This window comes from Protopterus annectens, chromosome 11.part0 (genome assembly GCF_019279795.1).
Source record: "Protopterus annectens isolate FY-2018-M chromosome 11.part0, PAN1.0, whole genome shotgun sequence".
Classification (NCBI taxonomy): domain Eukaryota; kingdom Metazoa; phylum Chordata; order Ceratodontiformes; family Protopteridae; genus Protopterus; species Protopterus annectens.
In genome coordinates, this window is record NC_056745.1 from 294,024,326 (window position 1) to 294,039,271 (window position 14,946).

Here is a 14,946-nt window from a genome sequence, read left to right on the forward strand (position 1 = left end):
AATTCTTGAAAAAGGAGGAGAGACTTCCATACCATGAAGTAACCTTGATGATGATATAACGAGTCTGAAGTAATGAGACACCAATTTGGAAGACAAAAGGAAAGCCAAAATAACCTAATAAGCCTGAGCAATCAAGGCCAGAGTATACCTGGTCATGTGGGTCTGGTAATTAACAACCTTAAAGGCCAAAGTTGAACCAGTGCAAACTTTATTGCCAATCCTCTCCATTGCCCTACTTTTCTTGTGAGAAGGAAAAAGTCTGGAAGAGGGCAAAAGCTTAGAAGGTTTGTCTGAAGACAGTGACACCACAGCAGCATCAGCAGCTGGACATTTAAATAAAAACTAACAATCCTCAGGAACCTTACAGAATCCATCAGGTTTCTTAGGACCGGGAGGCTGAGAATTTCTTAGGACCAGGAGGTGGAGAATCAAGAGACTTAGAAGCAGGAAGGAAAGTATCTAACAAGGCAGTCAACACAGGAGGAACTGCCGATGGTTTAGAAGTAATTATCTGAAGCAAGCCATGGTATCTTCTCTGAATATCAGACACTTGAGAAGAATCCCAAAGTATTCCATCATCATCGTAATTGTGTCCTCAAAGGACAATTCCTCAAAAGGAGGCTTAGGGTTAACAGACTCTTCCTCATCAGAACCATACGTCTAAGGTGAAGGCATCTGTGAAGAATAGGGTAAAGGCCTCTCAGATACTGGATCCTCATCTTAGGAATCAGGTTCTCTAAGCCATTTAGGAGGAGGAGCAGATACTGAAACCCCCTGAGGAGGCTTTAGGGCCATTAAAGCAGAAAACAATACTGCAACAGTGATACAGAAGATCATCAGCAGTGGACTCAGATTTGAACCAATGCACATGCACCCCCACTGGGAACCCCTCTGTGAGACCGAACACTGTCCATACTTGAGTCATTAGGTCCTTGTACATATACTTCCCTAATTCTACTAATGTTTTTGGTACTTTGAGCCACTGCGGTCTACCCAAGCGAGCTTTCTTGGGACCTTGTCTTATGCTTCCGCCAGGTCTAGGAATGCCCAGTTGGACTCTTTCCACACCTCTAGCTTATTCTCAACTGTCTGTCTCACTGTAAAGATCAGGTCAGTTACAGTGCAAACTGATTACCAACCATCTAACTTTCTACTACTCTGTATATTCATTTCTCAATCATCCTCTCCTGAACTTTCATAGGTTCATAGATAAGTACTAGGCTATCTGCCCAAGGGCATTTATAAGCCTAGCCAGAATGTGTTGGCTTTTGCCACCCCTTTAGATTAGTTCCCTGTGCCTCTGTCCAGCAGAGCAGTTGGTTCCCTGTGCCACTGTCCAGCAGAGCCACTGCAGTGATCCCCGGGGTAAATTTTCTGTTTCCCATCTACCTGTCAAAGTTTCTCTTGAAGAGTGTTAGTGAGGGGCTCTGCCTGATGCATAATGGAATCCTGTTCCAAAGCATGGGGAGTCTCTGGGACAGGAATCTATCCCTCCAGCATGTCCTAGTTATTGTTGTGGTGAGGCTTATATCTCTAGAGAGTGTGGCTGTCCGGGATTTGTTTTTTTTTTTTTTTTTTTAGGTGGAGCATGTCACATCAATTCTGGGTTGGACATGGCCTTGCATGTCAGGCAGAGATCACCTCTGAGTAAGCGGTATGCAACCGAGTACAGCTGGAGTTTCTTGAGTTGGGCTGCTTAGGGCATCTGTTTGAGGCCAGTAATCCTCTTGGTGAGGTACTTTTGTGGTCTTTCCAGCTGTTGCAGGTGTCTTGTAAGGTACATCCCAAATGGGGCGTTGTATTCTATGATGGGTCTAATGAGTGATGAGTAGAGAAGCACAATAACCTCTTTTGTTCTAGGCGCGAACCCTTTTGTGATTAGGTGGGCCACATAGAAGGATTTTCTAACCACCTTGGTAATATGATTATCAAAGGATAGATTACTATCTACTTGGGTCCCCAGATCCCTTATTACATTTTCTGTATTTAGGGGCTACCACCTATGTGGTAATTCGCGGTTACTTTATTTTTTCCAAAGGGGATGACTATGCACTTTTTGGCATTTAGCTTGAGGCCATGATTTTGACACCAGGTATTCGTTTCAGTGAGACCCATCTAGACAGTGTCTGTGTCAGCCGGAGAATCAATTATGGCCCTTAGTTTGCAGTCAAACAGGAGAGGTCCTAGGACTGAGCCCTGGGGGATGCTACTTGTAACCGGTTTAGAGTCGGATGTACAGCCTGCAACTCTCACCATGTGGGTTCTTTCCATGAGCCAGTTGGCAACCCATCTCGTAACATAGGGGTTTATTTTCAATCTGGTGAGCTTGTCTATAATACTAGAATTGGGAACGGTGTTGAAAGCCTTTGCGAGGTCTAGGTAAGCTGTGTGGACCTCCTTTCCCCTCGTCTAATGCCTTGGTAACCATCTCAAAGAAGTCCACCAGGTTTAGGAGGCATGTTCTGCCCTTAATAAAGCCAAACTGGGTAGGGTCCAAGGTTTGGAGGTTCCCAATGTCTTTGTTAATGAGTTCCATGAAGATACGTTCCATAGCCTTGCAGACCAGGCTAGTCAGGCCTATAGGGCGATAATTCCCGGGGTCTGTTGTGGCTCCACCTTTGTGGAGCGTGATAACTGTTGCTGTGCACCACTCTGTGGGTACGTAGCCTGTACAGAAGCTGAGTTTGAACAGTGTGTTTAGGTGAGGGGTTAGTTCATTTTGAAGCTCTTGTAAGACACAGCCTGGGACAATGTCCGGTCCCACTGAAGCTGTGTTTTTGGCTTTGGATATGGATGTTTTAACCTGTGTGTCGGTGATTGACAGGGCCCTACATTCTTCTGGTATGGTTATGGGCCCTTTAGGGGGTGAGAGGGGGTAAGGTTTGCACTAAACCTGTTTGCCAGAATGTTGGCAATATCAGTCGGTTCAGTGTATTGTGTGCCATTCTGCACTAACTCAGAGCAGATCTGAGAGTTTCCACTTAGGTTTTTGACAAAGGACGCTTTGTGGTTATCTTTGGAGTCATTAGCAATTTTTCTTTCGAAACTAGCCTTGGATGATTTAAATGAGGGATCGTAGTTTCTTGCTGATACTGATCAAGGATGTCTTTCCTTCTTGGGATTTTACTCTTTTCTGTACTAGTTTCCTCCTTCTATTGTATAGCTTGTTTAGGGCAGGGGTCCACCAGACTGGTTTCCTTTTCTTGGAGGAGTGAGTCTTGGTTTTACTTAGGATAGCACGATCCATGCATTCCTGCAGATGCTCACAGAGTGCCTTTGTAAAGGTTTCAGCAGCTTGGACAGCATTGTCCTTTAGCATGCGGGCTGTGAACCTTTCCACCTCAGTCTTAAGTAACATGAAGTTTGCTTTTGAAAATTTTTTCATCATGGTTTCCTTGATTGGGAGTGGGGGCGGAATTTGGATAGCCAGAGTGATTAGTCTATGGTCTGATCTAACCAGCAAGGGGTTGACCTCCGGTGTGAAACACTGGTTGCCCATGTTAGTGATGACCACATCCAATATGTTGTTCCCTCTGGTGGGGGTGCTGACCAGTTGATCCAGGGTGTTCGAGTTTATAAATTCTAGGAAGCATTGGACAAGGGAGTTAGTACTTGAGTAGTTCTCCCAGTTTATGTTTGGGTAATTGAAATCACCCAGTGTTTGGTAGGACCTTCATATTTCCCAGTGTTTCCAGAAATGCGGAATGGGGGTCCTGGGCCATGGTGGGTGATCTGTAACAATCTACAATTTGGATTGCAGTTTTGCCCATTGTTAGCTGCACATGGATGATCTCTGATGCATTGTGCTGCACCACTAACCTGGAGGTGTGGGTATCCTTGATGAATATGGATACACCCCCGCCTTTTGTGTTTCGGTCCTGGTTCTGTGGCTGAAAGGCATGGTATGAGTTATAGCCTAGTAGTGCTGGGGTGCTCTCAGGAGCCTTAAACCAGGTTTCTGTTACTGCACAGATGTCGATGTTCTCCATACTGAGGAGTGCCTCGAGTGTGTGTATTTTGAGGTTTAGACTTCTGGCGTTGAGTAGCATTACCCTCAGTTTTTGCTTACTTGTGTTATTTATGGTGGTGGGTTTGCCTTTTGAGCCTTGCCTAGAAAAGGCACTATGGGGGCGGCAAGAGCCTTGGCCAGTATTCAAAAGCCTAAGGGTGACAGGTGCAAGCCATCTCTTGCGAAGTAACGTGGCTTGTCGAGCATGTCATCCCAGGTGGACAGATACTGGATCCCCCTTTGAATGACACCAGAAACTTAGCCAATTGTTGAAATTGATCATTTTTTCTTTATACTGTGGCATCATTCTTGGTGAGGGCAGGATGCTACTCAGGGTCAGGGTCATACCGGCCTGGGCTACATGATCAGTGAGCTCTTCCATATCTCTTTTCATGTAGTCCAGGGAGGTACATCTCATGTCATTCACACCAACATGGACAATGACAGAGTTGTATTTGTACTTGTTCTGGAGTGACCTGAGTGCTTGTGTTATGTGGCGGATCCTGGCACCCGACAGGCAGCTAACTGTAACCTTCTCCTTGTCCAGCCTAGTTAGTGGGACATTAGTGTGCCTGACTATAGAGTCACCTATACGTGTTGGGTATGTTATTTTGCATTAAGGGCTGTGATTGCGTGGCACACTGATTATGTGAAGTATGTGTTTCATGGTTGGTGATGGAGTGTGGAGGTTGCTTGGATGTCTGCTTTGGAGGTCTCTGTTGCTTTTGCAGATTTTTATTTAGAGCCTCTGAGTATGTTTTCATGTATTCATGTGTGTTATTTGCTGGTGTTGGTTTATTAGGTCTATGTGAGACTGGTGGTGTGTTGCAAGTATTACCCTTCTCCTCTTGACTGTCAGTTCCAGTCTTGGGTTGAGAGAGCTTTGCCTCCAGTTTGGCTGTATAATTGCATCTCTCACATATATTAGTGTTTGGTGGTAGGAGGAGAGGGTCATCTATGTACATGAGGCAGTTGTAACATGGCCTCAAAATGCCCAGATTCACCAGTTGGACTGGAGAGCACACCACAAACTGCCCTTTGGACATGCCTGAATAGGTGGAGTAAGCTGTTTTTTAATTGACTGGTGGGGACGAATAGAGAGCCTTGTCCTTCTGGACAGTATGGGGGGGGGGGGTCTAGTGCTAGGGTTAATTAGTGCTTGCTATGAGTTTTAAGCAAATGCTTGACTGTGAAATGAATGGTTTGAGTGCTAAAGTTGAAGGTCTGTCTAGTTCCAAGGGAAAAATTGGGAGCCGAGAATAGTTTAACTCAAGCTAAACGCTGCTGCCCGGTGTGCAAAACCGCACAAATGCGGTTTTTATAGCAGGGAAATAGAAATTAGCCCAAAATGGCCGATAAACTATTAACTTCTGGGCTGAAACCACTCCTCAAAGCTCCGCTCTCTCACAGGTGAATAGAGAAACTTCCTTCTATCCAAGTAAGGTATGGGCAACACAGAAACTTGTAACACAGCCCTGGATTCAGCAATAACCTGAAAACTGGACTAGTTCAGAAAGGCGTGAAAACATTTTTTTTTTTTCAGAAAATAGAGTAGATATAATCAAAATAACACTTTAAATGCACAGAAAAGGCTATCACACTTTAGTGTGTAGCCTACAACAGTTAAACAGATTAGTTAAACATAAAAATGACTTAATTCAAATGCAGGCAGCAAATAAGTACAATATGTAGCAACAACAAACTTTTTAAATCAGAGAAATGCAAAAAAAACTGGCATTTTAGGCAAAATTAGTTAAGACAGAAAGAAAAGCAGAAAAATTATACTTAATCACTCCAAACTCTCTTTTGTCTTTCTGCTGCTGTAGCCTCTGCAGAACACCTGGTAGGCACTTGCTGAGAGGAATACTAGTGCAAAAACTGTGCAAATGCAGTTTTTGTAGCAGGGAAGTGAAAGAGATAGAAATTAGCCCAAAATGGCAAATAAACTACTAACTTCTGGGCTGAAGCCACTCCTCCAGGGACAGATATGCTACTCAAAGCTCCCCTCTCTCACAGGTGAACAGAGAAACTTCCTTATATCCAAGTAAGGTATGGGCAACACAGAAACTTGTAACACAGCCCTGGATTAAGCAGTGACCTGAAAACTGGACTATACTAGCTTAGAAAGGCAGGAAACAAGTGTGTGTGTGTGTGTGTGTGTGTGTGTGTATATATATATATATATATATATATATATATATATATATATATATATATATATACATATACATACATACATACACACACACACATTATATATATATATATATATATTTTTTTTTTTCCAGAAAAAAAAATATATATATATTTTTTTTCAGAAAAATAGAGCAGATACAATCAAAACAACACTTTACCCAATTAACAAGTTAAAAAGCTCAAAACTGAGCCCTGTTCCAGCAGTCTTCAAATCAGTCAAATCAGACAAGTTCTAACTGCAGTCCTGCTACTAGGGTACAGAGAAACCTTCTCCAAAAAAGACAGCCTGGGTCAGTGCACAAGTTATACAAACAAAGCTAGATCCAGCCGGCCTGAATCTAGTCTATGCTACAGCAAACAAGGCATACAGATTTCAGAAAGAAACTGTTCAAGTAAGCATGTGCAATAAGCCTTTAACCAGAAATTCCCAGCTCAGAAGGGCAGAATCTAGCCTCTCCTCCCACAAGAGTGCAGACCACAAACCTTCTTAATGTAAAACTGGTTTGAAGCCCAAGTGCTTAAACCAAGGGCCTTAGAATAACAGTTACAATTTAATCAGGCTACTAACAAGCAGTAATAACGGCAGCAAAATAAATTTAACTGAGTACTTTTAAGAAGAGGCAAAAGTAAAATGAGGTAATAAAGTAGGAAGAAACACAAATACAGTAAAGTGGATGAAGTGCAATTTTTTTTTGGAGAGGGAGGAAACAGAGCAGATTAAGATACTATAGGGGAATGTCCTTCCAAAGTGCTCTCTCTGTACACCACAGAGAAGATGGGACTGGTAGGAGTATCTGAAATCAAAATATGATCTCACTGTACTCAGTTGAGTGAGCAAATGTGATGGGTCCAGGAGGAGTGTGCAAAAACAGATTTACAGCAAGGGCGGGCAATTCCAAAACCACCAAGATTAACTGCAGAGAGACAGAGACACACAATATTTACTGAATCAAAGGCACACAATATTTACTGACTCAAATCTTAAATAAGTGCAGAGAAAAGTATACTTAAATCAGCTTGTGTCCCGTTGATATATGCAGACATGTTTCAGTAGCCAGCAACTCCGATTAAAATGACTTAACCTTGTAGTTAGCACTCAGGTTATGAAGTCTTAATAATTCCTGCTATATACAGATGCTGCTAAACTCCTCACAAGAATTCAGTGATCCCTGCTGATCTATGTCTCTGTTGTTTATTTCAAATTGCATCTCCTGGTTATGCTTCTGTCTCTGTGTTCATTTGCTCTTGAAAGGAAAGCTGCCAAGGTGCAACGTGACAGGAGTTTGATACTTCTGTACTACCCACACTTGTGGATGCCCCCTTTGTTCTTTTATACTGGCACAAGTAGTTTACTCTCCAGTCATTTGGGGCATGCCTTTCTCACCATACTACTATGACAGCCATTTCTCCCCTGTCTCACTCAACATCTTGCTCGTATCTGCTGCGACCTCATCTGAGCCTACTGCTTTCCCTGACTTCATTTTTCTTATTGTTGCTCTTACTTATTCTAAGGTGGGCTCCTCCACTTCTTTCATCATAGGCTGTGCCTGGGTCAGTACAGCTTCTTACGGGTTTTCTTAATTCAGAAACTGCTGAAAACGCTCATTCCATCTGCCTTTAATTACATTTGGGCTGTTGAGCAGGTTGTTGCTGGCATCCTTTGCGAAGGATGTCTAACTATCTTCTTTATCCTTCTGTCTTTGCCTTGCAACCTGATAAAGAGTTTTTCTGCCAGCTACTGTGTCATTTTCCAGAAACTAGTAAAGTGCCTCTGATGACTGGCTCTTTGCTACTGCAACTCCTCTCAGCCTTTTTGCTAGCCAACTAGTATAACTTCTTAGTCTGGCCCTTCCCTCTATTTCCCACTTTTTCCTGCACTCCTGCTTTTGATGATTTCCTGGACTTGTACATTCCACCACCAGCTTTCCTCATGCACCTTATTTCCCATACCTGGCTCGGCCACATACCTGTTCTGCAGTGCTCACACATTTTGTTTAGAGACACTGCCATTCCTCTTTAACTCCACCTATTTTTTTTTTTTTGTTCCTTAGGTGCTAGAGTCCAAAGTAATTCCTTGAACTCTTGTGCTCTCTCTCCTATCAACTTTCAAGTCTTCAACCTAGTCTCTATTCACCTTAAATCATTTTCTGACCACTGCTGCAGTTCATGGTTTGTGCTGTGGGAAGACTGTTTCACTGGGATGACTTTGCAATCCCTGGTATCGGTTGAGTGCCCTTTCTTTAATAAGAGGAAATTTACCCGAGTTACACACTGGCCACCCTTGTATGTGAGCTTGTGACTGTCTCTCAGTCATGTGTTGGCCACCATTTGCCAAACAGAAGTCCAGAATGGCCTCTCCTTTATTCCTATTTATTGCCCCACCAATGGGGACCAAGGCAGTTGTCATATCCATATATTAGTCAATATGATCAAATTACCTAGAGCCAATGTTTACACCATCAAGTAGACAACCCTGACATGGTACACAGTCTGTGATCCATGTTCTCCTATCTTAAGTATAACGCACACCACAGTTGATGTGCAAAGATGGTTGGTATATACAATTCTTCCCTTTATAGGGCACCATCTAGAGTCTGTGCCACTGTCCACAGCTCCATTCTTGGGAGAGTTTGAGATGAAAACACACTGTATGTTTTTGGGAAGAGGGCAGAACCCTGCAGAGATGGATTGCACTGTCAAGGTGGGCAGGTAATGTTTTCCAGAACTTAGCTGGACAAACTTGGTTGTTTTGCCATATGTTACTATAGCATTATAGGCTCACAGATAAGTACTAGGCAATCATTCAGCAGACTATTTCAAGGTTAAGCAAACAAACCTTATTCAAACGTTCTCTCTAGCTTCAAAGAGAGCAAGAAAAGATAGACCTGGGAGAATTTCAAGCTGCCCATCTAATTATCTATGTTTACCTTGAAGGTAGCAAGTGTGCTACTCTACTTGACATGACGTGGTGGATGATTTTTTTTCCAGAGATAAGGGATACATTGAGATATGAATCTAACATGCCAATATGTCTTATTTAACTGCTGATGAATTTTTAGTTCCCTTAATAACATATTTGAGGCACTAGTTCTGCAGCAGAATAAAAGGTCAAACAGGGATGGATCTTTCGTGGCACAAAAGGCTAGACACAGATCTCCACGGAGGAATCTGTAAGAGAATGAGTGCAGAGAGAGGGCTGACAGCCTCTCCTGTAGCCTCAAACATTTTTGTTAGATCTTTTTATTTATGAATTTCAGAGGTCTCTCGGGTTATAATATGCATAGATAAATATATGCCAAAAGGTGCATTATATTCATTCCAAGGAAATTCTTAGAAAGTAGTTTTACGCCTAGCCCAACAACAGAAAGAAATTGCAACATGTTCCAAAGAGCAGCCTATGAGTCATACCATCATTACTGTGGTAAACAGAAATAGTTGTATGTCTGGTTTCCATCTCTTCTGTTAGCTACTTTACATGTAGGTATTAATCTTAATTTGAGTATGTGTTGCAAGTCAGAATTTATTAGTTTACTACATGATTATTATGGCTTGTGTCTTGCATTGCAGACATACTTAGCAGGGGAGTGGGAGGAGTTTACGGTCCATTCCTGTCTGTTAAAAGGCAAGAGTTTTGTCAGTCATACTCAAGAACCTGGTGCAAAAACAAGTGTATTGCCAAAAGAAAATCTAATGGCACTCCCCAACGTGCAGGGTTTCAACTATGTGGCAGGTTAGCCGTGGACCAGTAGAAAAACAGCAACAAAACAAAAAAAAATCTATTTGTGCCTTCAAAAATGGAAGAAACAATGTAGAGGGGTGCAAAAGGGCATTAGGCAGACTGGTATCATCATATAGTGATGGGGTATTCAGCACATCTGGATTGCACAGCAGTTGATGTTATTGCCTCACAGTACTTGGTTCTCTAGCTCATTTCTCAATTAAGTCAGCTTCTGTACAGAATTTGCATGTCTTCCTCTTGGCTAAAATGTTTTTTGCTTCATGTTGCAGTTTCCTCCTACATTCCAAAGACATGATGAAGGCGAATTAGCAATCCTCTAACTGCATGCAAGTTTGTGGTGTGTGTGCATGTGTGTGTGTGTGTGTGTGTGTGTGTGTGTGTGTGTGTGTGTAGGGGGGATCTGCCTGTATATACATAACTGTGCATATCCTACTACAGACTGGCATCCAATCCAGGAAGTTTTCTCTGCCTCACTCCTAATCCATATGTCTAACTCCATATGCATTACCCGATTGATAGGACTTAAATCTAATATGCAACATCAACAAAACCTGCTGGAGAGGCAGGTTTGTCTCCCAGAGGTTGCCCCGTCTCTGGAACAGACTTCCCATACATGTCAAACAGAGTGCCTCACTGACTCTCTTCAAATGCAACCTTGATGAATGGATGGAAAACCATAAATTTGTCCCAAGGGTTCCACCTTTGTCCCTCACTGACAGGGGTGACAGGTGCTGACTGAGGTTTCTTTTTCTTTTCTTTTTTTGGGGTGGGATAAACTCCTAGCTAGGCTAGTAAGGGTCCCAGGGACATTAGCCTAGTAATCTCCTATGATCTCCTAATGAACACCAGGCTCATTAGCTCCCCAGGCAGCTCTCAAATGGACATTGCAGACATTGCGGAATGAATGCTCTGCCAGAATTACACAATACCTCTGTGGCACTGGTGAATAAGTGGTGGGAAATATAAAATATGCACAAACTTTAGGTAGGAAAACACATTATACAAGAATAAACAGTACAAATGACCATAAGAACTGACAGGGCAATTCAGCCATCCATTATAGCAACACCACTCAGAAATATGTCAAATATGCAAAGTGTGCCCTAAACGCAAAATGCTCTGTTACACTTGCATATAATTTGTGCAATGCTAACAACTATATAATCACTCTATGTGGAAATGGGATATCATCACCAACAGCAGGAGTAAAACTGTATCTATCAAGAAAACATTTGGATACCAACTGATGGAAATGTATATGGAAAAAAGTACTCTTGTGTTATGTAGAGTACCACAGATGAACTATTGCATTTCAGCTACAGAGATAACACAGGGTGAAATCCATTTACTTAATATGGAAAATTGATTATTATACAATGACCCCCCCCATTAATATTCCAAAACGTGCACGCTGATTGGTCAGCGTGCCCGTTGTAAATCAGACTTATACTAATGGAAAAAGGTACGATCGCCCGGACTTTTTCCATTAGTATAAGTCTTTTTTTTTTGTGTGTGTGTGTGTGTTGGACAGCAACGGTGAACGGAAGAGTTCCGTTGTTGTTATCTCATAACTTAAAAAAAGCAACAAGATCTTCCTTTCTCCGTTGCTTTTTTTAAAGCGGTCTCAAGCAACGGAGAAAGGAAGATCTTCGTTGCTTTTTTTAAAGCTATCTCACCATGTTAAACTATTTTAACATAGGAAGACACGTTTTAAAAAGCAACGGAGATCTTCCATTCTCCGTTGCTTCCACTCACAGCTCTGATGTACTGCGTAACCATACACATGCGCAGTACATTATAACTGCCGCAGAATACTGGACAGCTGTGGAAGGCCATCAAAGAGGCATTATACAATGCCATTATTTAAGAAAAGCAAGTATTTTTTTCTTAAATAATGTCATTGTATAATAACAATAACCCACTTCTGGGTGTGGGTAATGCTGGATTTACCCACGGTGGTCTTTGGCCACTCGGGCTTTGCCCTCATGACCAAACCACACCAACTGTGGGTAAATCCAGAATTACCCACACCCAGGCGTGGGTTATTGCTTAAATAGTAGACAGAAAAATAAGTACAGCAGTGTATCTTCATTGTGGTGATAAAGTGAAACCTGACCGTTTACAATGTCAGTGGGAATTATTTATTCTGCAAAAAATCAAATGTTTCCTTACAAAACTGTCCCATTTCAGGCATTAAAAAATGTCTAATCTAATATATAAATGTGCAAGAGCTCAATGGTTCAAACAAATTCTGCTTTAGCCTAAACAAATATTTGTTTACCACTGGGCAAGATGTGCCTAATTGTTATGCAATGGGTGGAAAGAGTACACTAAAAGTTAAAATTCAGCTAAGTTCAAACATATTATTTAAAAGAAAATGTAGCTATAACCTTCCTTTACTTTTCTGACTAAATTCTTACAATGCAAACAGTAAATACTGTTCAGTATCAACACATTATATATTAAGGAAGAACAAAATGAGAAGTTCTATAGTTTAGCAAACATAAACAAAGTCATCAGCAGCTAACAAGATTCAGCCACAGCTCTCAAAATGTATAACACCTTACAGCTTACTAACTAACAGCTTCAACTAGGAAAGTCATAGTGTGGTTACAATATGCTACGTTATACTGAATCATAGGTTCATAGATTAGTACTAGGCTAGCTGTCTTTGTGGACTACTTAAGCCTAGCTAGTTATACCATGTGACAATCAAACCCTGCACCTTTTGTTTCTTAGGTAAACACCTTAACCATTAGGCCAACCTCCCACCTCATATTAATTCATCCCATTTACCATGGACATCAGTTAAAAATGCCTAATATTAAAAATGCCTAATACTGAATGTGTGACAGACCCTTTCAATGTGGAACTTTGAAGAACATGGACTTTTAAAGGGTCTATGACACTGGATCGAAAACTGATTTCATCGAACGGCTTTTACACCGAAAATGCCATTGATATAAATCGGTTTTGTAAGATGACGGTACAGTGAGGATCAGAAAATTCGCCCTTTCGTGACTGTAGTGCAATCTCGGAGTTGGTATATATATTTAGTCAAAAAAAAAAACAATTTCTATCAACGGCATTTTCGGTGTAAAGGGCATTAGATGAAATTAGTTTTCAATCCAGTCATAGACCCCTTTTAAAGACTCAAAATGAGGAACTTTCCTCCTGATAAGGTACACTTGACAGGTATGGACTCATCTGCATACCTCTCAACTGCACTGATTTTTTACAGAATTACCATATTTTTTGCCTCACATTGTTCATCTGTCACTCATAAATTTGTGTGTGGGGGGGGGGGGGTGTTGGCAACTACCTGAGGACTGAAGTCACTAAATAAAAACATATGTTTCAGATTTCACATCCTTAAAAAAAAACGCATGCTAGAACAAATTATGTTATTTTAACAACTTTCTAAGTGTATAAGAGCAACATTTAAATACGTCCCTATTTTATGCCCCCCCCCCCCCCCAATTACTTTAGGCTTTGTTGAGAGTTCTTGCGCTGAGGTTGAGAGTTATGATCCAGAGTTCGACTTCCTCTGCTTCTAACTACTGTGTAATGTGAGCGCGCGCGCGCGCACACACACACACACACACACACACACACCATATGACATACATACATATATATCTGGCAAGTCATCTTATTCTGTTAGCATTCAAGTAAATGAAGTATCCCACAGTCCTATGCACATGCCGCCTATTACGAAGATATAAAGGAGAACAAGTTAAGATATATTTAGGCTCGGGGCTGCATGACAGCTTGGCACACACACGAAGTAATCTCAACAGCGCACATAAAGGAGCGCTGCAGTGCAGATTCAGCAGACACTGTCTTTATTAATCACCTGTCAAACACCTCAGCATCCAGAGCAGCTCTGAGTACCCAGCCAATGAGAGGAAGATGGATCAGGTTCTTTACATTCTTCAAAGATATGCATTTACTGCCGCCGCGTGCTAGAATCAGGGCAGCGAAATACCCTTCTGTAGTAGTCAGTCCCACGCCCGTTGCCATCGTTGTCGTGAAGATTTATCTATCAGGTTTCCAAAGGGGCTTTCCAGCACGCCAACCGCGGGTTCCCTCGAGAGTAACCAAAAAAGGTCAACGAAGTGGCCTGCGGACGAGCTGTCCTTTACAGTTTCAAGAGACAACTGTTAACTGCTTTGTTAAGAGATACAAGTTGTTTAGGAAATGTTTATAGCCAGCAGGACAGGGACTGCTGATATAAAAGTTTGTATGTTTATAAAATGTTTTTCGTTTGTGTTCTGTAGTGCTGGAATTGGCGGCCTTCAAAATACAGGTTACATTAGTTCGTCTGTAACCCATACAATAATGGCAATGAACTAGCGACTCCGCTGGAAAAGCAAAAAAAAAAAAAAAAACACCTTTGAATAGTGTTGCCACCTTTTCAAATGCCCACAGTGTGACATTTTTGGTACAAACGTCAGATTTTGCAGGCTGAAACATACCCACGGCCAGTACACAAGACAGAACTTCACTTCTTTGCCTAAATAAAAGCTTATTGTTGTAGCATTTTAGTTGGTTATTCTGTTTCTTATAACATTTAGGTGTTTCTGATACAGAATAACGGTTTTATGCAACTATTACATAAAATATAGGCAATAATTTTGTCCTAAAATCTCAGGACATTGTCATTTTTACAATTTTTTTGCAGGACACAACTGACCAAAGAGGGACTGTGTGGGACAGGTGGTAACACTACCTTTGAAGGTCTTAACTTTTTTATTATTTTATTTAAATTAGTATAGTCACGCAGACCTCTTAACTGTCCCCGATTATGCCTCAAATCTTTGCCATGAACCCGTCACATTTTTTATGGTAAAATCACTGATGGTCACAGTCAAGTCAATAATGCCAGGCATTAGGATTTCATACTTTTTAGTTGATTTATCATTTGCTAACTGGCGATTAACTTTCTATATGAATTAGGGAACAGTTCTCAACAGAATTTAGAGCACATCTGCATACCTCT

At 41.5% G+C, this 14,946-nt stretch overlaps 1 protein-coding gene across 2 annotated transcripts in view; it reads right to left on the bottom strand.

The window, feature by feature from the left end:
- Positions 1-14,946, bottom strand: part of CMAS (cytidine monophosphate N-acetylneuraminic acid synthetase) — a 433,399-nt gene that overhangs the window by 390,536 nt on the left and 27,917 nt on the right. Inside the window, exon 1 of one of the 2 annotated variants that reach the window (XM_044087791.1) lies at positions 13,801-13,984. The exons of the other annotated variant lie outside the window; for it this stretch is intronic. Within the exon in view, the coding sequence (XP_043943726.1) occupies positions 13,801-13,967 (167 nt within the window). The 5' untranslated portion in view covers positions 13,968-13,984. Of the gene's footprint in view, positions 1-13,800; positions 13,985-14,946 lie in introns of those variants that run through there. 2 annotated transcript variants of the gene reach the window in all.